The sequence below is a fragment of the Nannospalax galili genome, unplaced genomic scaffold (genome assembly GCF_000622305.1).
Source record: "Nannospalax galili isolate Female #2095 unplaced genomic scaffold, S.galili_v1.0 scaffold664, whole genome shotgun sequence".
NCBI classification, from domain to species: Eukaryota; Metazoa; Chordata; class Mammalia; order Rodentia; family Spalacidae; genus Nannospalax; species Nannospalax galili.
In genome coordinates this window covers 5,375,289-5,400,479 of record NW_008354274.1, presented here as the reverse complement: position 1 = coordinate 5,400,479, position 25,191 = coordinate 5,375,289, and the positions used below count along the sequence as shown (strand labels likewise).

General features: G+C 51.7%; 1 protein-coding gene across 1 annotated transcript in view; it reads left to right on the top strand.

The window, feature by feature from the left end:
* Fam20c (FAM20C golgi associated secretory pathway kinase) overlaps positions 1–25,191 on the top strand; it is a 60,386-nt gene that overhangs the window by 21,571 nt on the left and 13,624 nt on the right. Inside the window, exons 4-5 of the mRNA XM_008851452.2 lie at positions 21,222–21,314; positions 22,926–23,041. Of these exons, the coding sequence (XP_008849674.1) occupies positions 21,222–21,314; positions 22,926–23,041 (209 nt within the window). The remainder of the gene's footprint in view (positions 1–21,221; positions 21,315–22,925; positions 23,042–25,191) is intronic.

The following is a 25,191-nucleotide window of genomic DNA, read 5'->3' as shown; positions in this document are numbered from 1 at the left end:
GAAGGTAAGTGAAGGTCAGATAGCTCCAGAAAGAGCCAGTGTGTAGTCCCAGAGGTTGGCTGCTGCCTTCAAGACTGAAGGACTTCAAGCACCAGGCTTTGGCTGCTCTGTCCAGCACAAGCTTAAGCGCAAAGGGCCCTGGGCTGAGCTGTCCACACTGAACTTCATTTCCTACCCTTCCAGCCACCTGTCAAGTGCTCCGGGCTATGCTGAGTGTGTTTGAGGTGACCTGATGGAAGACATAGGGGGCACATTCTCGTGGGGTGATGTAGAGAGTCCTGGGTTTGAGCATGATGTGAGTGCTTGGTGAGGCTGGGCAGCAGAGAAGGAAGTGAGGCCTGATCTGAGGACTTTTAGGGCCTGGACAATTGTCCTTGGCCCAGATCAGCAGTCAGGGCTCGAAGTTCCTCCCTCAGTGGGGGATGAGTGAGATAGGGGCGGGAAAGAGGCTGTCAGGAGTGGGAGTAGGAGACCGGGGCTGGGCACTGTGTAACAGAGGACACCCGAAAACCCTTCACTGAACTCAGTGATGGGACACAGGGGCAACTGAGGGAGAGAAAGCTTCTCTCTGGTGGCTATTGTCCTTTGGGGACCTGCTTGGGACATCTAGGTAGAGGCACAGAATTTCCTTGGGGTGAAGCCGTGGGGGTCACAATGCTTGCTGTTCACTCATCCCTCCGGCTGTTCTGTGCACAGCTAGAGCATAAGGCCTGGGGCCCTTTCTGCCCAGATCTTGAATCTCTAGGGAGGGGAATGTTACTCCACCCCACAGGTAACCTGCTATTTGGCCATTTCTGATTCCTGTCAGCATCTGTGTTCACTTCCCAGCAGGAAGAGGAACTTTAAATGGTACAGGCCTGCACTGGTTAGAACTGTGTGTGCTGGGGCTGAGGCCTCTGCAGCAGTGTGGAGGAGGGCCACCATGAGTGGATCTGACAGAAGGAATCACAGTGATGTAATCTCAGGGTCCTACAGAACTATCCTGCCCAAAGAAAGGAAGGGGAAGAATTCATAGTCCAGGCTTAGTGGAATCTGAAATGGTCCTATGAGAGAGAGAGAAGCCAGAATGCTGTGGGTACTTGGGGAGGGTGCTGAGCCAGCTTGGGATTTGGGGAGGAATTCTGAAGGATGTGATTCCTGAAATGAATTTTCAAGCATGAGGGAGCTTTAGGGGGGGAGAGGGGAGAGAGAGAGGGAGAGAGGGAGGGAGGGAGAGAGAGAGAGAGAGAGAGAGAGAGAGAGAGAGAGAGAGAGAGAGATCTGTCTGTGTCTATGTCTATGTGTCTGTCCATATATAAGTATATACATAGAGGCCAGAGATTAATATTGGATTTCTTCCTCTAACACTCTTTTAAAAAAATATTTATTTTATATGTAGATGGGGGTGGTCATGAGTGCAGGTGCTTGTGGAGGCCAGAGGCAACATCAGAGTCCCTGGAGCTGGAATTATAGGTGGCTATGAGCTAACCAACATGGGTGCTGGGAACAGAGTTTTGCCTCCATGCATGTATGTACACCCCATGCATGCAGTGCCCACAGAGGTCAAAAGATGGCATAGGATCTTCTGGAACTGGAGTTACGGATGGCCATTAGCTTCCATACGGGTGGTAGGAGCAGAACATGGATCCTCTGCAAGAACAGCACACACTCTCAACCACTGAGCCACCGTTCCAACCCGGAGCTCACTCATTTGGCTGGGCTGGCTGGGCTAGCCAGTGAGTCCCAAGGGTTCACGTAGGCACACGTCACTTCTTACATGGGCCGAGATTCTTACATGGGTCCTGTGGATCGAGCTCTGGTCCTCATGCTTATGTAGCTAGCACTTTACTGAGCCATCTCCACTTAGCACTGAAATGGCTATTTTTAGTCCATCTCAAATGCTGTGGCCCAAGGGCTGGTGAAGTCTGGAGTAGGAGCTGGGATCTAGGGGGAAACAGGGTGCAGAATGCTTCAGGAAACACAGAGTGCACAAGGACCCCCAAAAGATTCACCAACACCATGGGCAGCTTAGGGCATGGCTCCCAGACCAGGCAACCATTTGCTCAGGGTATGATGTGGTACATTGGTGTGCATCTGGATGTCCCCTAGAGCCACCTCAGAGCAGGTCTGGGCCAGAGCTCTGACCATTTTCTCGATCTTCAATTTAAATACCTGAGTGATGCCTGCATACACACCTCCTCCCAACCTGACTTGGTGAGCCTGTAGCTTCTCCCTCCACCAACTTCCCTCCCTCTTTTTCCTTCAAGTTCGTGTTGCAGCCGCAGATCTGAAGTCTTGTGCTGGGCTGCAAGGCAGAGCCCCCCAGAGAGCTCTTTCAGCACCTTCAAGTTGATTGAGATGTTCTGGTCTCTGCTCGGTGCTGGGAAGAGCACCAGACTGAGAAAGCTGGGTGGCTCTTGGGATATATGTGCCTGTAGGTGGTCGTGTTGCTGTGGGGTGGTTGTATGACTGGGCAGTTGGGTGTCTATGGCTGCTTGGGTAGTTTGTAGCTGTAGGCAATTGTGTGATTGGATGGTTGTGTGGGTGGTTGTGTGACTGTGGGCAGTTGTATGGCTGTGGGTAGTTGTGTGACTGTGGGCAGTCGTATGGCTGTGGGTAGTTGTGTGACTGTGGGTAGTCGTATGGCTGTGGGTAGATGTGTGACTGTGGGCAGTTGTATGGCTGTGGGTAGTTGTGTGACTGTGGGCAGTTGTATGACTGTGGGTAGTTGTATGGCTGTGGGTAGTTATGTGGCTGTGGGTAGTTGTGTGACTGTGGGCAGTTGTATGGCTGTGGGTAGTTGTGTGACTGTGGGCAGTTGTATGACTGTGGGTAGTTGTATGGCTGTGGGTAGTTATGTGGCTGTGGGCAGTTGTTTGGCTGTGGGTAGTTGTGTGACTGTGGGCAGTTGTATGGCTGTGGGTAGTCGTATGGCTGTGGGTGGTTATATGGCTGTGGGCAGTTGTTTGGCTGTGGGTAGTTGTGTGGCTGTGGGCAGCTGGGTGGCTGTAGGCTTTCATGTGGCTGTAGGTAAATGCCAGCTCTCTAGTACACATCACATTCTTTGACCTTCCCAGCTATTGTGTATGAGTGTTATTTTGTGATGGACTCTCCCTTGAGGAGGAGGAAAAAGACTAGGAAGGGTGAAGGTAAACAGAGAGCAGGCAGCAGGCCAGGGCTCAAGGCCAGGATTCCCAGCTTAGGTGCCAGGCCCTGGGGGCACCACTACACTAAGGAAAGGTTGCCTCAGCCTAGATCCCATCGCTGCCTTGGTGAAAGGCGTGACTACTCTAGCTTGACTGTGTGCTCTTAGGCTGGGTCAAGGTCCTCGGGGCCCTGTGCTGCCCCCATGTTCACCCTTCACTTCCCTGCTTCCTGCCCCCAGGCCAGGGCTTAGTGTTAGCCTCTGACAGCCACAGGCTTCAAAGCTGGCCCTATGTCGGCTGCTTTTTTTTTTTTTGCCTCTTGCAAAGATTAGAAGCCTCTGTGTGTGTGTGTGTCTACATCCCCCAGGAAAATCTGTCTGCAAATAGCCATCCTGGGTACAGAAATTCCTCATGGTGGAATACACAGATACATAAATGGGCAACTATAGAGACACTTGAAGGTCCAGACAGTGTTCCTACACAGGCTCACCCAGGCTGCAGAGCTTGGTCTCTGGTGGCAGAGCACATGCCCCACAGTGAAGCTGAAGGTTAAGATCAGGACAGCCATGAGCAGTCGCTCCCAACCCCAACACTCTGTTGGTGACTCACCGCAGATTTGAGGCCCCAGCCAGTAGTCACCACCACAGAGCCAGGGACCTGGGGGAGTATGGCAGTGGGCTGCCCCTTGGGGTAGGCAAATGCAGCTTAGAGACTTGGGGGGACCCTGTGCTGGACCCATGTGGGAATTGATGCGGCTCATCTTTACAGCCTGCACCTGCACTGACTCTTCCCATGTGATATAAGACCTGTATCCACTTGGGTGTCAGACTCTGGGACAGCCACTTTATGGGATCATCATCTCCAATTCCTATTACTCCTCTAGGTTAGTGACAGGACTGTCCACAGACTGGTTTTGTGAACTTGAGACCTGCCCTGGCATCCCTTGCTCTGTACAACTTCATCTGTCCATTATGACCAGTATACACTGGGCCTGGAGAACCAGAAACCTCATGCCCTGTTCTTATTTGGGATCATGGGGATTCTGAGTGATGACCGGGCTCAGTGAAAGATCACATTTGGCCCTGGTAGGTATTTGTGGCAGCCAGCTGCTCGGGGCAAGGAGGCCTTTTGCATGGCCCAGCTTTCTCTGAGTCCCTCTGTATTGTAACTCAGTTGCTAGTCAGAGACCCATCAGATGGGTCCCTGTGCATCCCATGGGGTTCATTTAGTACCGCAGGTGTCCAGGGAGGGTACCACGCATGATAAGGAAGAGTTTAACAGGGACCTAGCCTTGGGCTTTATCACACAGCAAGCGCTGCTGCAGGCTGCTCACGGCAGGGGGATATAAAGAGTTCCCTTGGAAGTCACCGTCTCTGGCTGCCAGAGTGGGCTACAGGAAAAGGGTCTAAATTCATGTGCATGGTGGCTATGACAGGAAGGTGTAGCCCCACCCTTAGTGCCTTTGATAGATGTTTTATGGGTGTTCCCTTCAGATAAGCCACTTCAGACTTTGCACTGCAGGACTGGGACCACTGTCCCTCTCAGGGACCCTCTTGGTAGGGTGGACAGGACACAATATGGGGTGGGAAAGCCTAGCCCTGCTTCCCATTGGTGGGTTTCTAAGCATCCCCATGTCTCATTGTCTTTGTCTATGAAATGGTGACACAGGGGGCACCTCCTGATTATACTGACAGGCAGCTCAAGTCCAACCATGCACCTGCCTTGGGGCCTACTGAGGGATTTAGGAGGGTGGTGTATGTCTGTGTGTGTGTGACAGCCTTGGGTGTCATTCCTCAGGCTCCGTCTACCCTTGTGTTTTGAGATAGGGTCTCTCGATGACATGGAACTCACTGAGTAAACTAGGCTAGGTGGCCAGTGAGTCCCAAGATCCTCTTGTCTCTGCCTCCCCAGTGCTGGGATGACAAGCACATGCCATCATACCTGGCTTTCTTATGCAGCCCCTCTGCAGTGGGGGTTTAAGCGTAAACAACCCAAGCCTACTCAGAGCTTCCTATCCATGTTCCAAGATGCCCATAGGCCTTGACTGGGACTTTTATTTGGGTTTTATTTTTGTTTGTTTTCTGATGTTTGTTTGTTCATACCTTTTTTGAAAACAAGATCTCACTTTAGCCCAGGCTGGCCTCGAGCTTGTAGTAATCCTCCTGCCTCAGCTTCCTGAGTGCTAGGATTGAAGGCAGGTGTCACCATGTCCAGCCACTCTGGGGATTTTTGCAATGTTGTACAGTATGTTGGTGACCTCAGTAGGACTGTGACCCTTTACACTACAGTATGACTTGCAGTGTCTTCAGTGAGCTCACAAGGGAACTGAGTCTAGTCCTCATGGCAGACAGGGAAGGCTGAAGGACCAGGGCACGGTGTGGGTGGTCTCCTACAGAGCTGACTCTTGCCACACTTTCTGTGTGGATTGATCTGGTCCTCAGCCTGGCTCAGCCCCAGGCTGGTCAGGAGGTGGGAGGTGACAGGTGACAGGCTGGAGACCTATAGGTTACGCTGGTCCAACCTAAACAGGCATGGAGCACCTGCCTCTGAGCACCTTCAGGACAGGATAGATGTGGTACTAGGGGTGTCTTTTCTCTGTGTGTTTTCCTAGTGATAGGAAGCCAGGTCATCGAAGGAGGGAAAATAGAAGTTCCAGAGACAGCAGAAGAGGACCAGGGTTGTCAGTCTCTGGGGAGAGAGCTCAGGCTGGAGGTCCCCACATCCAGGCAGAGACTGGCAGGACCCTGTGGTCAAGACTGTTCAAAGGTGGGAAGGAAAGATAAAACTGAGAGGAGAGGAAAGGAAGGAAGTCTCAGATGCCGAGCCACCATGGTAGAAGGCCTCAGTGTGGTCCTAGGGTGAAGAGGGAGCCCTCCTTAGCGAAGTTCTGGGGTGGGCAGGGGGCCCCAGTGCACCCCTGAAGGGGGCAGGGGACCTCAGTATGCTCCTGATGGAGGCAGGGGGCCTCAGTGTGGCCCTGGGGTAGGAAGGGGTCCTCAGAATGGTTCTGAGGTTATCAGGAAGCCTCAGTATAGCCTTGGAGTGGGCAGAAAAGAACTCAGCATGCTACTGGATGGCAGGGGACCTCAGTGTGGCCCAGGCATAGGTGAGGGGCCTCATTGTAGCCCTCAGGTGTTCTGGGGTCCTCAGTACTGTCTGGCAGGCTGAGTAACACTTCACACAGGGATGATCGTCACAAGAACCTTCTAAGCACATCCCTATAGGGAGACCAGGAGCACACAGGTTAGGGATTTCCAAGGATCTCCCTGCCCTGCTGGTGAACAGCTCATGCTTTCACTGCTCTGTGCCCTGACCAAGCCCCAAAGGCAAATATATTGCCCAATCCTAGTCACGGATGTGGAGCCAGCAGAGGCCTGAGCCTGACCAGAAGTGGACAAGGACTCTTTGTATCCACCCTGAACTTGTGCCGGCCTCCCAGCCTTCTCCCATCCTGGCAGTGCTGTGGCCAGGCCTTCTGGCTTTCTGGGGCTTCCATGTGCTCCTCTGTGGGCACGCTAGGCCAGAACCTTAGTCAGACACTGACTCACTCATTCAGGGGTTGCCTGAACCCCCTTATGCCATCTGAGCTGCCTTGTGACTCACCACAGTCGGAACACCTGGGCTCTGGTGCACAGGACTCTCTGAAAAGTGTCTTTCCTCAGCCTTGGTGATAGGATCCTGGTCCATTCCCTCTAAGGTTCCAGCCCCCACCCAGTGTGCACATTGGGCTTTCTCTCTGAGCACCTGCTGGACATCAGGTTCCATGGGAGGAAAATACATTGTCCAGGCCTGTGTGGCCCCAATGCAGGGAAGCTCAGAGAATAGCAGATCCCACTAGAGGGTTATAGTCGGGCCAAGGAACATGGTGATGAGCCTAGGACAGGCAGGATGGCCCTACCAGTATCCGCCAGTTCCACCCTCAATATGCTCAAAGCCACTCTGGAGCCAGCTGCAGTCTAGAAAGTATATAGAGTCAGAGCACTTAAGTCATAAGCAGGCAGAATCCTGAAGAAAGTCCCTCAAAACAGGATTGGAGGCATGGAAAGGCAAGAGGCTACAGGCAGGACACATGGCTACACAGGAGGTGCCAAGAGGTGCCTATGCCACTTTTCGAAGGGCCTCCAATGACAACACAGGCTGTGGCACTTTTATTTTCTCTGTTGCTTTCAGGGCCACACTAGGCACAAGAGCACAAGGTGGCCTGCAACAGCATCAGAGGCAAAGATGGGGACACGACCAGGGACTGCCTCTTTGGCAGGAGCCAGGACAGGGAGGAGAGTTCTGTGGACCTACAGGAGGAATCAGACACAGGAGACCCTGGGGAGAGATTGTCAGGCATAACCATCAGGGCACCGTAAGAGGCTCAGGGATGGGAGCAGGCTTGGGGGCCATCAAGGGAGCAGCTGGTCGGGGGTTGTTCTATGATATGACCTGCTGCTTAGAGAGTTTTCTAGACAAACCTAGGTGATGAGTCTGTGGGGAGTAACAGCATGCCATGAGCAATGAGGCAAGCCCCACACAGGGCACAGTTGTGAGGATGGAGCTAATCAGAGCACAGCCTGGCACCTCTGGATATCTTGAGAGCCTCTGCCTGACACCTCATACCTCTCACTGGGGCTCATGAGCTATTTCAGGGAGCAAGTGGCTGATGGGAAAAGGCTTGTACCACCAAGGGCCTGTGTGGCACTGAAGAGAGTGCCACTGGGGTCTGCTGAGAGTTTGGAGACCCAAGGCCTAGGTCTGAATAAAGTAAAGGGGAGAGGCCCAGTGGGGCTGAAACAAGGTGCAGACCTAGTGAGGGGGTGCATGGTGTGCAGGAACATGTATGCATGTGTGCATGAGTTTGTACATGCTGGGCGAGGAGTGTTCAGGTATGAGTGGGGGTATGTGCATGGGTACATATGTGTGCTACTGTGTGTTACGTGTGTGTGTGTGTATGTGGGTATGTATTCCATGAGTACTCAATGTGTTTGTGTGGCTCTTAGTGTCCAGGGCTTTCCTGGCCACTGCTGAGGTCTTGATGACTCTCTTTAGAGCATTCACAGGGGCCTTCCTACCTCAGGAGGCACCAGGTTGGCTCAGGTGTGCACAATTGGATCATTTCCAGCTCTGTGGATTATTTTTATAGTCATAAGAACATGATCTGTTTAATTTGAAAAACAAACAAGCAATAACCTTGATGGGCATCCAGGAAGCAGAGGATCTGGGCCTGCCGCAGAGCAGGAGATCCAGGGGGCTGTGCGCTGTCCCCTATGGGGAACCTATCCCCAGCTTAGCCTGCCAGCCCTCTGAATGCTCTAAAGAGAGTCATCAGCTCAGAGCCATCCTGTGTCCACCCTCAGCTCTTGGCCTGTCAGGCGCCTATGGCAGCTGCTAGCTCCTGAGTTCCATTGTGATCAGAACAAGTGGACTTTAATGAGGTGTGCAGATGGTCTTTGTGAGAGGTGGGGTAGAGTGTGTCGATCAGGGTGCCATGTGGCCTTTGGAGGAGTCTGCTTTATTATCCCCACTTCATTCAGCCAGGGCCCTGCAGCCTTTCTCCTGTCTAAGTGTCCCCATGTCCAGCTGTGGAGGACACAACTGCCACCCTGTCCCTCTCTGAGCCCCTGGAAAAGGCTGGCCAGTAGCTGCTCCCTCTGGGAGTCCTAGTCATTGTGGGCAGGGTTCCATGCTGACTATATCTCAGTGAAGAGGTCTCAACTTGTGTCCCAAGAGCTGTGAAAGTCTCCTCGTGTGTTCACAGACAAGGACCCTGGGGTGGGGAGAATGCTTCCCAGCCTCGCAGCTGCAGAACTAGGTCTCCCTGTGGCCTTGCAACCACCCCAGTGTCTGTGTGCTCAGCACAGGCACTAAGGCTGTCTTCACTGCTCTTTGTATTGAGACAGGTCTCGTATCAGTCTGGCCTTGAATTCACTATGATGTGGTTGAGGATGACTTTGAACTTATGACCCTCCTGCCTTCACCTCTCGAGCCCTGAGTCCTAGTATGCATTGCCACACCTGGTGTGTCTGGTGCTAGGGATGGATCCCAGGGCTTTGTGTGTGCTGGACAAGCACTCTGCTGACTGAATCAAATCCCCAGCCCTGCCCTCACCACTCTCGATAGTTGAGGTATGGTTCTCTGGCAGCTGAGGTCATGACAGCCCACCCAGTACCCAGATGACCCAAATGGCATTGACTGAGGGTGACCATGGCTGATAGCCTTCCTTCTCTGACTGGTCAGCTGGAAGTTTCTTTGCTTAATAAGATAAAAGAGAATTATTAACGAAATTCTATAACAGTGGCAGGAACCAGCAGGGAGATGAATGAATTACAGAACCCAGTAAAGCCGGCTCAGAGCAAAGCCATGGGCTGCACCTGCCAGGCCCTCACCTCCCCATGACCTTCTCGGGGGGGACCTCAGCACCAGCCACACTCAGGACAGTGTCTGGGAAGGTGACCACCAAAGCATCCCCCACCAACGTGTTCTGAACAACAGCACAGTCTCTTGCTTTTTCACCATGGCTGTTCTGATGGCTGGGGGGCCCACCCATTTCAGGGACCACCCTGATTGTCACAGAGGGGAGAGGAGATTAAAATGTGGGAAAGGAAATGCAGTCTTGATTTTCCTAATTCCTGGCAGGGAGATGAAAGTTAGAGGGTTTTATTCAAAGGCAGTTTCTTTGGATCTGTCTTTTTTTTTAATGCCCCAAAAGGAAATTCTAGATTTGAAATCTTTCTTAAGCCAGAGAATAGGTTGAGACTCAAGCCGCTGGCTCTGGGATGAGCTTATTTTCCCTATCAATAGGTTCCTAAACATATAGGGCTCCTTGGAGGGAAGGTGGGATGGTAGCAGAAATCCTGTGCTAAATATTTTATCCCTGGCTTCCTTTTACTGACGTTTCTGCTTTTTATTACCCTTAAATAAAATGAGGAGCCACAGGATCAAGGCACATAGGCAAGGGGAGCTTCTCTTCCCAGGAGCCTGGACAGAGGCGTTCGATTCTATTTGGTGATGCCAGAGCTGAGCCCACAAATCCTGGGCAAGCTGTGTTTCAAAACCTCAGACCTCACACCTCAGACCAGTCTACCCTGTGCTACTTTTTATTTTATTCTTTTTTTGTTCATTCAAGCAGGTGTATATGCATGTTCACATGTGTGTGTGCACGTGTATGTGGGAGCCAGAGGTAGGCGTTGGGTGTCTCTCTTGATCACTCTCCATCTTATATTGAGGCAGGAACCCTCAGTTGAATCCGGAGCTCAAAGATTTGTCTAGCGTAGCTAACCAGTTTGCTGCGGAGAATCCCCTATCTCTGCCTCCCGGGCACTGGGATTGCAGGTGGACCACTGTGCTCACTCAGCATTTACATGGATGCTGGGGACTTGAACTCATGTCCTCACACTTACACAGTAAGCCCTTTATGCATTAAGCCATGTCCTCAATCTATATCTTATAATTTTGAGGGGCGTTTGTGTATGTGCATGTTTGCACATGTGTGTAGAGGCCAGAGGTCAATGTTGTATGTCTTTCTATTGTTTCCTACCTTATTTTTGAGACAGGGTCTCTCACTGACCTTCAGCTCACTGATTTAGCTAGGCCACTGAGCCCCAGGGATCTCCTGCCTCTGCCTGTGTGTGTGACTGTTATAGGCTTTTTTATATGGGAGCTGTGACACAAAGTCAAGTCCAGAGGCTTGTGCCTTAAGAACTGACTGAGTCATCTGTCCAGTTCTCCCCTTTGGAAACCTAGTCTGCCCCACCGTGGTAATGATCACCTTTTGATGACTTCAGACTTCCCTAGGGTACAAACCTTTGGAGTTGATTTTCATTAACATTAACTTGACCATACCAGGAGGCATCCATTTTCTCCTCCATTTTCTCCTCCCACATCCCACTATGAAGATTCCCTCAGTAAGGGGCTGAGGGCATGGCTCAATGGTAGAGCCTTTGCCTAGCAGCACCGGGTGCAATCCTCAGCACCACCATGAAACAATCAAAATAAAGAGTCAGGCAAAAGCCCTGCCCTGGACAGGTGTGGTGCGGTGCCTCTAGGCCTCTGGGGTCTGGAAAGCAGGCTCCCCACAGAGACCAGGAATCTTCCTGTTCTGGGAGACCCCAAGGGCCCTACATTGTAGTGATTTTGAGTGCTGAGGGCTTAAATCCCTCTGTTGGTTTAGACACTGTAAGCAGTTAAGGAGACTGGCTTTCGGACAGAGTTGTGACTCATTGGGGCACCAAGCCTGGTATGTGGACCTCTGGCCTCTGGAGATGGGAGGGTGATGGGCTCCCCATCTGAGAGTCACAGTTTGAATGGAGCCAAGAAGCAGCTGCATCCAGAGAGAAGCAGGGATCCTGATTAGCTGTCACTTGAGCAGTGTCTTTGGGGTTATCCTTGCTGTGCCTGATTGTGTCTGTCCAGTATCTGCCATGGTGACCTGGCGAAACTGTTGATGTTGATGTTGCTGGCATGTTCCAGGTCCTCGTCAGCCTCCGCGTGTTTGTAAGGCTGACAAAGGTAGCCAAGCCTGTTCTGCTTGAGAGCCCCATGCCTGGGACAGCTCATTCCTAACCTGGTCTTAGAGCTTTACCAGGGACTGAGAGGTCAGGTGGACGTATAGCCAGGCTGCCCTCCACCCTTGAGGACCATGCAGAGGCAGCCAGCAGGAAGGTTCCTAATGAAGAGGCCCTCTGCTCCCAAGCAGAAGGTCTCAGAACCATTCCCACCTTCAAACACACAGAGCCAAGTCCACCCCACCCCCCAGCCCCCACTGTGTGGACTTACCTTCTGGGAACTTTATCAGTATATCTTCCAGTCACTACATAAATAGCTTTGATATATCACTGCCCCCCAAAGCCTCCTAGGACTCCCTACCTCCACCTTACAGCCACAGTGGGTGTGAAGACCAGCAAAGAGCAGGGTCCAGCCTCCAATGTGGCCCCTCTGTGCACCACAGGAGAGACTGTTAGGTAAACAGGGTGCCTTTTTAAACAAGACCATCACACAATGGCACCTGTGGGGCTGAAACGGGAGAGGCCAAATTTAGCACAAAGTATCTCTTTCTGCACACTCCAGGACTGCAGGTCATGCTGAGCTTCTGCCAAGGAAAAGCCCCCTCACCTTCTAAAACATTCGCCTGCAGAAAGCCTGGTATTAAACAGCTTAATATATCTCTTTAATGACAAGGGGGCTGTTTTCTGCTATGTGAGTGACGGGAAGATTACTGGAGACAGAGGCCCTGGTTTCTGCCTCCACGCTTTCATTTGGTGAGTCAGGGACCCATCTTAGCAGGAAAGGGGACTTCCTGTCTCCCCTAGGGTAGGCCCTAACATCAACCCTGGGGTGAAGACACCCACGACACCAGCTCCTGATCCCTGGAACCTGTAAAGTTCCTTTTATTTTATGTGTGTTTGTGCATATGCAGGTACATGTTCACTCATGTCTGTTGAAGCCTCTGGAGCCCTCCAGCTCCTTTGAGATGGGGTCCTCTCACTGACCTGGGGGCTCACCAAATTAAGCTAGACTGGCTGGCCAGCGAGCCATTTTTATATCAGTTCTGGGACTCGAAGTCAGATCCTTGCATTTGCAAGGCAAGCACTTTGTTTTGTTTGGGCCAGCCTTAGCCCCAGCTGGAACTCACTTTGTAGACCTAGATCTCACAGAGATCAGCCTGCTTCTGCCTCCTGAGTGGTGGATTAAAGGCAAACACTACCAAATGATCCACCACTCCCTCCCCCAGAGATGTGAATAAATAAGCATTCTGAGATGGGATGCCTGGGTTTTCCTCATCTGTGGAATGGACTAACAGCACTGCTCACAGACCAGTGAGAAGCGGATGAGGCAGCACACATGGTGCTCTGAGGACAGAGCCAGCACCTAGAAGGTTCTCTGTGAGTATTCAGTCATCAACAAGCTAACATATGTTTGGGGTGACTGAGTAGAGAGGGTCACAAAAGTGTGCTGGCACCCAGCCAGGCATTGCCATCCCCTCAGCTGGCCCCAGAAAGGGCATGGATTGTCAGCCCACACCTGGTCTGCGGCCAGTACCCCTTGGTGTCTCAGAGCCAAAACATGGGACCTGCGAAATGTGGCCCTGTCCCTTCCTAGTCTCAGATGCTTCATCCCTGCATCTTATTCCTCAGCTGTATCAAGTGCAAAATGACATCAAGTCCCCAAGTACTGTGTGCTGAGCTCTGTCTCTGTAGCTAGGTAGTGTGTGCTAAGTCAGATGTGGACATCTTTGGGGATTCACTATTCAACCCATAGATTGCATGGGCGGACTCACTCTCAGTTTAGTATGAATAAGCACAATCACCACTTACTCTGTTTTCTTCAAAGCCAAGAGAATTTGTTCTGGTGGGGTTTTGGATGTGTTCAGCTCCGAGGATAAGAGAAAGAGTGTTGGCAAGCCTGTGCCTGCCTTTCTAGTAGCCTTAGAAGCCCAGTGTGGCCCTCAAAGTAGGAGCTATGTGATGTGGTGAGCCTCCCTGTGAGAGGCTTCCTGAGTTACACTTTTCCTCCTGCCTTAATCCACCGAGTCACTGTAGTGCAGACAGTGCTTGAAGCAGCTCCATCCAGCACCCTGCTTTTGTGAGGTCCAGCACCTAACTCCTTCCCATGGGGTCCCAGTGCTTAAACCCTTCCCATGAGGCACCCAGTGACCACCCCATCCTTTGGTCTCCCCAGGTCTTGGCTCCCCAGGTGTGGGTAGCTCCAGTCTGCCACAGTGCCCTGTAGCTCCCCCAGTATGTCCCTGGGACCCCCAGGATTTGTGTCTGCCTAGTCCAGCATAGAGCTGCCTTGTATGTGGTTGAGTGACCTACAGAGAATGCAAAGGAAGTGTTCAGAAGTCTCCTGCAGGTCCTTCCTGCCCTGAGCTGTCTGTTCAGAGCCTAGGTGAGGACATGAGGGGGACAGAAGCCCCCTTACCTCTGTGAGACTGTGAAGTCCAACAATTCAGTCAGGGTGGATGGACCATGGACCCTATCCCAAAACCCTCATGGGCACACTACCGATGCCCACTGCAGCCCCTGAAGCCCACCAGGAATGGATCACAGGTCATCCTACTCAGTGGTTCCCGGAGTGTTGAAATGAGGGAGATGTCAAAGCAGGTTCTCACATAAACTGAGAACTGTCCTTGCTCAGCACTCTGCCCCCTAATCCATTTCCATCCCAAACAACTGGGGGAGTGTGTGCTGCTCTGCCACCCTGTTGTCCAGAGCCTGGGGACCCTGGGGACACACATGTAGATTGTAATGACCACACATACCCCAGTCCACTTGGGGATGGGGGTAGATATTTTTTTAATTGAGACAGGGTCTCCCTCTGTAGCCCTGGCTGTCCTGGAACTCCCTCTGTAGGGCAGGCTGGTCTGAAAATGCAGTAAGGTGATCCTCTTGCCTCTGCCTCTAGAGTACTGGGATTACAGGGGTGCCCACAAAACCTTTGAACTTGGAGCTTCTGTGAGCTTGAACATCACTTACTCCCCCACAGAAGGCAGGGTCAGGCCACCCAGAAAGAACCTGTAGGCTAGTCCAGTGCCTCCCACTTGCTGGGAAGGGGGCAGCTGATGACTAGTGAAAGACTGTTGTCAAAGTCAATGGCAGCCTTTACAGTTGCCTTGAGGCCATTTGGTTGAGCCTGACCTGCAGGCACCATCAGTGACCAACCTGGGTACTCAAAGATCCCTTTCATTCCAGGAAACGTGTCCTGGTGGCCCTGTTCCTTCTGTGGTCCAGGCAGTTCTGTGTTCTGGGCACCCAGCCAACTGAGTATCTGATAACATCTTTTCTTGCTCCTGGAAGTAGAGGCTAACCTTGCACCTGTCCTCCACACCTGGCTGCTCTTGGGACTTGGCCAGCTGGGTTCACCAAGTTTGTCCCCTGACCAGGACCCAACGAGTCCAGTACTTTTCCAAAGCTCTGCCCAGAGGCTGATCAGCCACAGTGAAGGACTCAGGTGCCCACCAGGTGAGGATAGCCCAGGGCGCTGATTAACTGGTCCCTATAGAGGCACACTCTGGTTTTGTGTCCTTGCCTTCACAAAGACATGTCTGGTCTCCCAGCACCGGCATCTCCAGCAGCTCCAGAGGTGCCTCTGAGCATCCCTGATCAGCAGCCTAGTCTTGAGCCTCCTGGCGTATGGCCCTGAGGCCCGTGTCCCCTAGGCCTTTGTTGCTCAATGGGGACTCTGTTAGATGCCAGGCAGAAGGTAATGTGAAGTCCTCATCCCCCTGTGTTCTGGGCACTCAGGGTCCCCTGCTAGAAGTCCTCACTCTCTACCTGATCTGTGCAAACGTGACTCAGTAGCTGCAGAGGGAGCCACCTCCTGTCAGCATCTTACACAGCACCTATCTTTTTCCATTATCGCCTGTCCTGAGCCTATGCCCACCAGAAGCTGCCCTCCTGCCTTCCAGCCCTCCATCCCTAGTACAGACAGACCAGGCGCTTTTCCTAGCGGGCACACCCTTAGAAAGGTGGACAACAGTTCCAGGAATACATGAAGGAGAAAGAGGTCTGATGGGAGCCCATGCCAGGTTCCAGAAGGCATCTCGAGAGCCCAGGCTAGAGCTAACCTTGGGCAACATGAGTCTGGAGGCTGCTCAGGCCAAGTGTTATCTTGCAGGAGCAAAATGAGGGATTCCCTGGCCGTGTATCTGGCCTTACTCTTCACAGCCCCTGGCCTATTTTCCATGTTGCAGGATGCGTGCACATGGTGGCTGGTGTGAGTTACCATGACAACACTATACGTTTATGTGACTTTTTTTGAGACAGGCTCTTTAACACCAGCTGACCTTGATCTCACAGAGAACTGCCTGCCTTTGCCTCCCAGGTGCTGGTATTAAAGGTGTGTGCCACCATGCCCAGCCATTTCTGTTTTTTGGGTTTTTGCGCACACGTGTGCGTGTGTGTGTGTGTGTGTGTGTGTGTGTGTGTGTGTGTGTGTGTGTGTATGCCTCCCTAAGTTTTCCAGGCTGGTCTTGAACTCATTCTGTCACAGAGTTTGAATTTATAATCTTCCTGCCTCAGTCTCCCCAGTGCTGGAATTATAAGTATGGGCCACCACAAACAGCTGGAAAAGCTCTCCCTGATGGCCACATGCAACCCAAGTAAGTGTCCATCACCGTGATAAGTGACAAAAGGGCTTGTCTGTGTAGGGGCACAACTCGGTCTCACTGGCAGGACTTCTGATCCAAGGAGGGGCCCTATGACAGGGTAGCCTGTTGTGTCAGCTTGAAGGTGTCCGGGACAGCTGGAAGCAGCCTGTTGGGTGGCAGCCCTAGTGTTGCCACATGGGGAGTTGGGGCAATTGATTGCTATCTTGGCCTCCATTGGTTTACAGAGGAGGTGAATAAAGATTTGTGACCCCTGGTGTGCATGTATGTCAGGCCCCTCATGAAACTTAGAACAGGTATCTAAAGTTTCTGTTCTTCTCCTGGCTGGCAAAGGTCTCCACCATGCCAATGGACCAGTGGCCACTAGGGTCTGGTGGGGGAATGGCAGAGTCTCCAACCCTGAGCAAGGCCCTGCTCCTGTGGAGTTCAGTCCCTGGTCTGTCCTGTCCACCAGGGCTCATGTGGGAGATTATAAGAGCTGGATACAGGTAAATCAGGATTCCTTGGGGTGTCCTGCCTACAGGGGCCAGAACCCCAGTGGGTGCCTACAGTCACAGCTTCAGTTGCATAAAATCACAGAAACTCAATAAAACGCAGCTTCCCAGGCCCAGCACCCAAGACCAACCCAACAGGTCTGAACAGATGTGAGGTGCCCAAGTATGCACTAGAGCAAGTGCTACAGTGAACAGAACTCCCCTCACCACTTCCCTGAACCCCTGGGCTATTCCAGGAAAAGGGGCTCTGGGAGCCAAGCACACCACATGCTATGGTGTGGGGGTGCAGTGATTGCCAAGGGGCTGGGCCTGTCTCCAGCTTCCGTGGGTGGAAGGCAGGTGTAAGAACCCAGGGATGCAGAACCAGGAATCAGGTCAGGCCAGAGGCCTTGAGGAAGTGTCCTGGGCCCTTCTAGGAGCCACAGGGCTCTAAGCCATCTAATCTGAGGGATGTGATCCCAGAGGGACAGATCATGGGTGGGAAGACCTTTCACTGCCTGGTGTCCCCAGGTCTGTGTGGAGGTGACTACAGGGTGATCAGTTGCTGCTTGTTCTTTGTCCTCAGACAACAGCTCTGAGGAAAGCCTCTGGCCAGTTCAGGATCCTGAGACAGGAACATCCCCGCCCCTGGGTCCTGCCCTGGATCCTGACTAACAATGCCCTCCAGTGTCACACTGCCAAGCACTGCTGTGGCAGGAGCCCGCTGTGTCTCGATCCACTGGGCTAGGCTATGCAGAAAAGCCAGCCAAGTCAAGACTCCAGGAAGTCAAGTCAGAGATGGGCGGGCACAGGCAAAGGCCAGCTGGGAGAATCTGGCTGTCTTCCTGGGACATCCAGCAGGTGGGAGGGAGAAATGCCACTGTTGAATTCTATGGAGGATCTGGGGGAAGCAGCCCAGCTTCCTGTGACTCTGTCAGGTTGTTTGGTTGGAAGCTGTTCCTGTGTGTAAATCAGTTCTCCTGCAGAGGGGCACAGGACCTGGACCAGAGTGGGAGTAAGGCTGCCCCAGATTCTCTGCTGCTGTTAGCAGATAGTAGCCATACTAGTTGTGGTTTTCTACTTTCTTTTTTCTAATTTTTTAAAATTAATTTATTATTTATTTATTTAATGTATATTGCTGTCTTGCCTGCATGTATGTAAGTGCACCAGTATCATGCACTGCCTACAGATAGATGAGGATGACCTTGAACATCTGATCTTCCTGCCTCTACCTCCCTAAAGCTGAGATTACAGGTGTACTCCACTGTGCCAGGCTTATGCAGTGCTGGGGATGAAACTCAGGGCTTCATGCATGCTGGGCAAGCACTCTACCAACTGAGTCACATCTCCAGCCCCATACAGGCTTTGTTTTAGCAACAAGATCTGTGTGCTCCAGGTGGGAAGTTGCTGATGAAGCCTGGGCTTCGAGGGTATATAAGTGGATGGGAGGAGGTCAGGCTGCCTTTTCACAGCGGGATACTGATGATCTGCCCCAGATCCTCTGCACAACCAGCCCTGGAAGACATCAGAGGAGCTGGCCCTAATGCTTTCTGTCCACAGTCCCCTCACAATGTGTATTTAGGGGTGTGTGTATGCCATAACACATGCAGTGCTAGTACACATGGAGCTCTGTGTGTGTGATTGCACATGTGTGCCTGCATATGTGTGCCTAAGGTGGGTGGTTACAACTTAACCACCTGCACCCCATCCCAGCCCTGCACAGACCTAAACCTGCTTCAGCCCCTCCCTGGGCCCAGAAGCCCAGTGCAGCTCTATGAGGCCTATGCTCAGTGTTCACTGAGGGCCGCTCTAAAGAGGTGGTAGATGTCAATTCTTATATCAAGTATGCCAAGCCATAACTCAATCAGGGAAATGCTTGCCATGCAAGGACCTGACTTTGATCCTTGCAACCATGTAAATCAAAAGGCACGTGGTGATGCTTGCTTATAATCCCAGCACAGGGAGGCAGAGACAGGCAGATCCCTGGGGCTTGCTGGCCAGTCAGCCTGCCTTACCCTGTATATTCTAGACCAATGAGAGACTATCCCAACAAACAGGTAGACGACTCCTGAGGAGTGACATCCAAGACTGATCTCTGGTCTCCACATATACCTGTGAGACCAAGGCCATTCCTAGGCACCATCCTGTCAAGGTACTCATGAGATCATGGGGTCCAAACTATCCCTCATGCACTCAGCTGCCTCTGGAAGGCCAAGGAGAAAATTACCTTTGGCCAAGTGGCATTCAGGAAACCATGAAACAGCTGTCCATAGCTCTAAGGGAACAAGCCATGATTGACATGCCTGGACACCACCCTTGACCACCAGATGCCTTGACCCTACTATGATGGACCCTGTGTGGGGCAGTAGCCTCAGCTGGAAGTGGGGCTGTGGGCTTGAGGGACCCGGAAACTTAGGTCCATCCTTCCTGGCACAAAGCTGACATTTCTGGTCCCCCAAGGGTGTTTCCACTCCACTGTGGGAGCATCCAGGCCTACACTTCCTGACCGTGCCCAGGGAGAAGCAGGCCCTCCTTTGCATACCTGGAAAGGAAGGGAACTTCGATGCCGGAGGATCCGGCCCCAGTCTTTTGCACCTAGGGCTGAGTTCCTACCTGGCTGGTCTGGGATGGAAACAGGAACACTGGGAGGACCCAGGTTTCAAGCAAGAAACATTCCTGCCTTCTGACTTCACTTTGGGCAACCAAAAGTTAACAGTTCCAGATCAATGAGCCTGAAGACCTTTGATGTCTAAGGAGTGACACTGACCTTTCAGAGCATCTGGCTTCCTGTCTTTGAGAGGGAGGGTCAAATGCCACTCCCCCCGGACTGTGCACCGCTCACTGCAGGAGGCTTGGATGTCCAGGCCCAGAGAGGGTGGGCAAGCCGGGTTGCACACATAGCACACATGAACAGAGTCAGGCACAGGGCCAAGGCCCACGATGGATACATGGGAGCTCCTAGCCAGCATCAATGAGCCTTCGAAACTCATGCCCGAAGAAGGGCCCTGCTGGGATCTGGAGTTAACCCATCCATCCAGCAAGCCCCCTTCTCTGTTCTGCTGGTCTCTAGAAGTCCTGAGGGCTCAGAATGACCCCAGCAGAGATGGAACCTCCTTAGGTTGACAGACTCCCTCCTGAGGGGGTCTCCTCACTCCCCAGGTGCCTGGTAGTGCTGCCCCACTCACAGTCCCTGGACAGCCCTGGCTGGCCTCTGATTAACCCTCTGGGGCCTTCTGAGCCCTTTTCTCCAGGAGGACAGGCCAGGGCAGGGCTGAGCCATCCTTGGGAAGCTCAAGCTGAGAGCTGCTGTGAATGGGAGGGCCAGGCAGTGGGATAGAAGTAGAATAATCAAATCCTGGCAGCTCTGGATGCCTCTGGCTGTGCCCATGGGGAGGCAGGATCCACCCCACTTCACTTCTTCCATCCCTCCAGGGCCACGACAAGGTACCAAGCACCGAACACACCAGACATGTGCCCCTCCCTGGTGAGACTTCTAAGTGAGGGCTGGTGAGGATGCATGACCTCACCTGGTACATGCAGGTTCTGGGCACAAAAACATAGGAAACAGCCTAGCATTGAGCCTTGTGTGCTTAATACCTTAAAATGGGACACACTGAAAATTGATATAATTTAGGTTCAGGAGTGTATGTGTGCTGTTTGTGTATATGTGTGGCACGTGTATGGTCTATGTGTGTGTGTGTGTGTGTGTGGTGTGTATGTGTGGGGTGTATGCATGCTATGTGTGTCTATATCTGTGGTTATATGTATGTGTATGTGATCGTGTGTATGTATGTGTGTACCGGAGTGTATGTGGTATATGTATGTATCTGTATGTGGATGCGTGCGTGGATGTTTGCATATATGTGGATGTGTGTATGTGTGTGGTGTGTATGTATATATTTGTGGACGTGTGTATATGTGTATATGTATGTGGAGCATGTGTATGTGTGTCTGTATGTGAATGTGTACATATGTGTATATGTGAATGGTATATATATGGTGTATATATGTGTGCATGGTGTGTGTATATCTCTGTGTGTGTGAATGCACATCTGGCCTCCAGAGGCCGATCTCAATTTGAGACAGGGTCTCTCACTGGCCTGGAACCCACGAGGTAGGCTAGGCTGCCCAGTGAGCCCACCTTCCTCCCCAGTGCTGGAATTACAAGTGTGATGACCATAGCTTTTTTATGGAGGTGCTAGGATCAGACTCAGATTCATTAAGCCATCTTCCCAGTCCCCTATAATTTCTTTTATAAGGTAATGTATATTTACTTATTTGGGGAGGGGGGCATGCATGCCATACCACATGTGTGGAAGTCCATAACAACCCAGTTCTCTCCTACCATGTGGGTCCTGGAGATCAAACTCAGGCCATCAGACTTGGTGGCAAGCTCCCTTACTCACTGAGCCATCCTGTCAACTGAACTGAAATGTGCATCAGCTCTGGTTCCAGCTGCACTTGCACCTCAGCTTGTCCCTTTTACCCAGAGCTTCCCTAACCCTAACTCTATCTCTACTCTATTTTCTCCAGGCAAACGAGGGAGCAGGAGACACCCCCGGACTTTTTTTATTTCTCTGACTATGAGAGGCATAATGCAGAGATTGCTGCCTTTCACCTGGACAGGTGAGTCTTCCCTGCTTCATGCTGCCGAGAGCCACCCGACTCCAGACTTGTCTCTGCACTTGGAGCCATAGTTGTGCACCCGCAGAGACACGGCCTGGGCTTGGGAACCATGCAGCTGTTATCACTGACAGCTCCGTAGCTGCTCCATGCTAAACTATCACAGACCAAGGGGTGGGAACTGTCACTATGTTTCCAGAGACAGAGTCTTTCTAGCCTGTAACTTTCCAAATAGACTAGACTCTTAGCTGGCTGACCAGAGGGTCCTAGGGATCCACCTGTCTCTGCCTCCTTAGATTTGGAACAAGCATGCATCCCCACCCTTGAGTGCTGGAGGTCAAACTAGCATCCTCAGGCTTACATAGCAAGTACTATTTCCTGCTGAGCCATCTCCCCAGCTCCCCCAACTAACAACACCATAAAGAGTAAGTCCCCAAGAGACCCATCTGCAGAGCCCCGAACCCTTAACCAAAGCTGACCTGCCTTTAAAACGTGTGATTTGTGTGTGTGTTGCCCCTCTGCGGATGGCAGGGAGCAGCAGGGGCAGGTGGCAGGTGGCACATCTCTGAGAATAAAGGGAGTAGGAAAGAGGGAGGAGAGGGGAACAAGCACTGGGCACTGTAGATTTTAACAGTTGCACGGAGTGGCGTCCTTTGAGGAAATGGTGTTCTGATGACAATAGGTGGGAGGCCCTGTCACCTGTCTCCTGAGGGACAGCCCTGACATCATGTCATGGTTTGGTTCCACCTGGCCCTACCTGAGCTCCAAGGGCAGTGGGGTAGCCCACATCTCACCCTTGAGGGGCTGTTCGTGGGCTTGACCCTGGGGTCAGCTCTAAGAGGTGCAGAGGGACCCCTGCCCAGGTCACAGCACAGGGACAGGGCTCAGTGTTCAGCCCTGTGTACAGCCCTGGCTGGACTGCAGAATCCAGGCTCCATCACAGACCCACGAGCTAGAGCCTCCCATCTCACTGGATCCCAGGAGACTCATGTAGATCCTAAACCTTATGTGGGATCTAGAAATCCCTAGAAGCTAAACTTTTAACAGTCTAAACCACCAAAAGCAGCCTGGACCCAGAAAAGCAGCCTTCCCGTGACAGGGAGAGTGGCGGCTCCTGCACACAGACACAAATAGACTCACAAAGCTCAGGGTGGAAGGATACTGACCACAGTCATCTTGTGGGGTCCTGAGACCCCTCACTATGGGAATGTGACCCATCCTTCCCTGCCTGGTCATGTCTCCACCGAGGACAACTCATCTCCACATCCTGTGTCAGCAAGAAAAGCTAGCATTAGGCATCTCCTTTTAATTAAGCAAGTGGCAATGCATGCAGAAAGAACCCTATTATAAGTGGTTAATTTAATTTAATTTCCTTTAAATTTAGCCCTTGAATGAAGGCATGGTTTAGTTATCAGGTTGCCTGGTAGGGCTGGCACAGAGGCGTCAGACCTTTGGAGTACACACCTTCCTGGTGTTGATGTGCCCAGGCTGTGCCATGGCCTGAAAGCCTGGTGTGGTAGAGGGCTGGAGAGCTATGGCAAATGAGCTGGCCTCTGTGGACAGTGAGAATTAACCAGGGAGAATAGACTTCTTTCTCCATCCTTTTTTCACCAGGATCCTGGACTTCCGTCGAGTCCCTCCGGTGGCTGGTAGAATGGTCAATATGACCAAGGAGATCCGGGACGTCACACGAGACAAGAAGCTATGGAGGACCTTCTTTGTCTCTCCAGGTGGACATGCTGGGGATGGGTGGGGATGGGGTACTCACAGGGCTGAAGTTATACCCTGGCCTTAGTCACCTTTATAGAGATTAGAGATTAGATTACTTTTCCTAATGCATGACAAATACCCTGACAAAAGCAATTTAAAGAAAGAAGGCTTGATTCTGGCTCATAGTTTGAGGGTGCAGTTCATCATGGCGGGAAGGCTTGACACAGGAGTGTGAAGCAGCTGGTCACATGACATCCACAGTCAGGAAGCAGAGAGAGATGGATGCTGGTACTCAGCTGACTTTCTCCTTTGTATTTGGTCCAGGACCCCAGCCCATGGGATGGTGCTGCCCACAATGAGGGTGGATTTTCCCACCTCAGTTAACCAAGTCTAGAAATTCCTTCACAGACATGCCCAGAGGTATCTCCTAGGTGATTCTAGATCCTGTCAAGTTGGCAATTAATACAGAGATCTTATCAGAAATTGTCTTTATGTTGTGTCTACCTGCTGCTTCTATTTAAGGTGGTCATACAGCATATCTCTCTCTCTCTCTCTCTCTCTCTCTCTCTCTGATATGTATGTGTGCTAACCTGCAGACGTAGGGTTTCACTGACACCTCCCTGTGCCCAAAAACCAGAGGGATTTTCACTGTAGCCCACCGTGTGTTTAATTTAATTTATTTATTTATTGGTTGGTGTTCCAGCTTGCTTTCTGTTGCTGTGATAAAACACTTGACCAAAACCAATTTGAAGAAGAAAAGGCTTATTTGACTTACACTTTCACCAGTCCATCACTGAGGACTGTGATGGATTCAGTGGACTGTGATGGAAGCCACAGCAGGAGCTCAAGGCAGGAACCTGGAGGCAGGAACTGAAGCAGAGACCATGGAGGAGCACTGCTCACTGGCTTGTTTCCCCTGGCCTGCTCAGTTACCGTTCTTAGACAGCCCAGGCCCACCTGCCTAGGGATGGCACCACCACAGTGAGCTGGACCCTCCTACATCAATTAGCAATCAAGAAAATGCACCACAGACATAGCCATGGGCCAGTCTAATGAAGAAAATTCCTCAGTTGATGTTCCCTCTTCCCAGGTTGTCAAGTTAACAACCAAGAACATCCATATTTTTTTTCATTGCAGTGGTTCGTATTTTGTCTTGGGGTGTTTGTTTGTTTGGGTTTGGGGTCTCATTGTATAGCCTGGCCCCAAACTCTCTATCCCCCTGCCTCAATGTCTCAAGTGCTGAGATTACAGGGATGAACCACCATACTTGGCTGTTGTTTTGTTGTTTAAGACAGAGTCTTTCTGTGTTTCCCAGGCAGGTCTTGAACTCATGATTCTCCTGCCTCAGCCCTTGGAGGGTTGGGTGACAAGCCTGCACCTCCACAGTGAGCCACAGGCCCGTTTTTCTCGTCCATCCTCTGAGTTCCTCCTTGTACCAGGTCCTCTGCTGCCCACCTGGGCTCTGCAATGCCCCTTCTACATACTGTGCATTATTTTTGTTGTTTTATTTTTTCCCTTTTGTTGTATATGTGTGGTCTGCATACAGATGTTTATGCATGTTTGGAGGGGCACATGGATGTGTATACATGGAATTGGACCTTGTGTATGTCCCTTGATTGCCCTCTACTTTATTGAGGTAGAGTTTCTCACTGAACCCAGAGCTTGCCAATTTCCGCTGGTCTTGGTAGCCACCTTGCTCTTCTGGTGCCGGGGTGGCCACCACATCTGCCAGGCTTTTATGTGGCCTCTAGATATTGGAACTGCAGTCCCCATGCTCAGCAGTAAACACTTTATCCACTGAGCCGTCTCCTCAGCTCCTGTTGTGTTTTTTGGTTGGTTGGTTGGTTGGTTGGTCGGTCGGTTGATTTTTATTTTTTCTGAGACAGGGTCTCATGTAGCCCAAGCTAGCCTCAAACTCATTTTGTTGCCAAGGATGAAAATTTGAACTCCTGATCTTCCTGCCTCTACCTCCCAAGTGCTGGGATTACAGGTTTATACAACACTTGGTTGATTTTTTTTTAATGCCACCTTGGGCTAGAACCCAGGGCTTTGTGCATGCTAGCCAAGCACTCATTCTACCACTAAGCCATATCTCCAGCCAGTACTGTACTGTGTGTTCTGATGGTGCTGGGTGTCTGGTGACATCACACAAATCGAATGAAGTGATGGG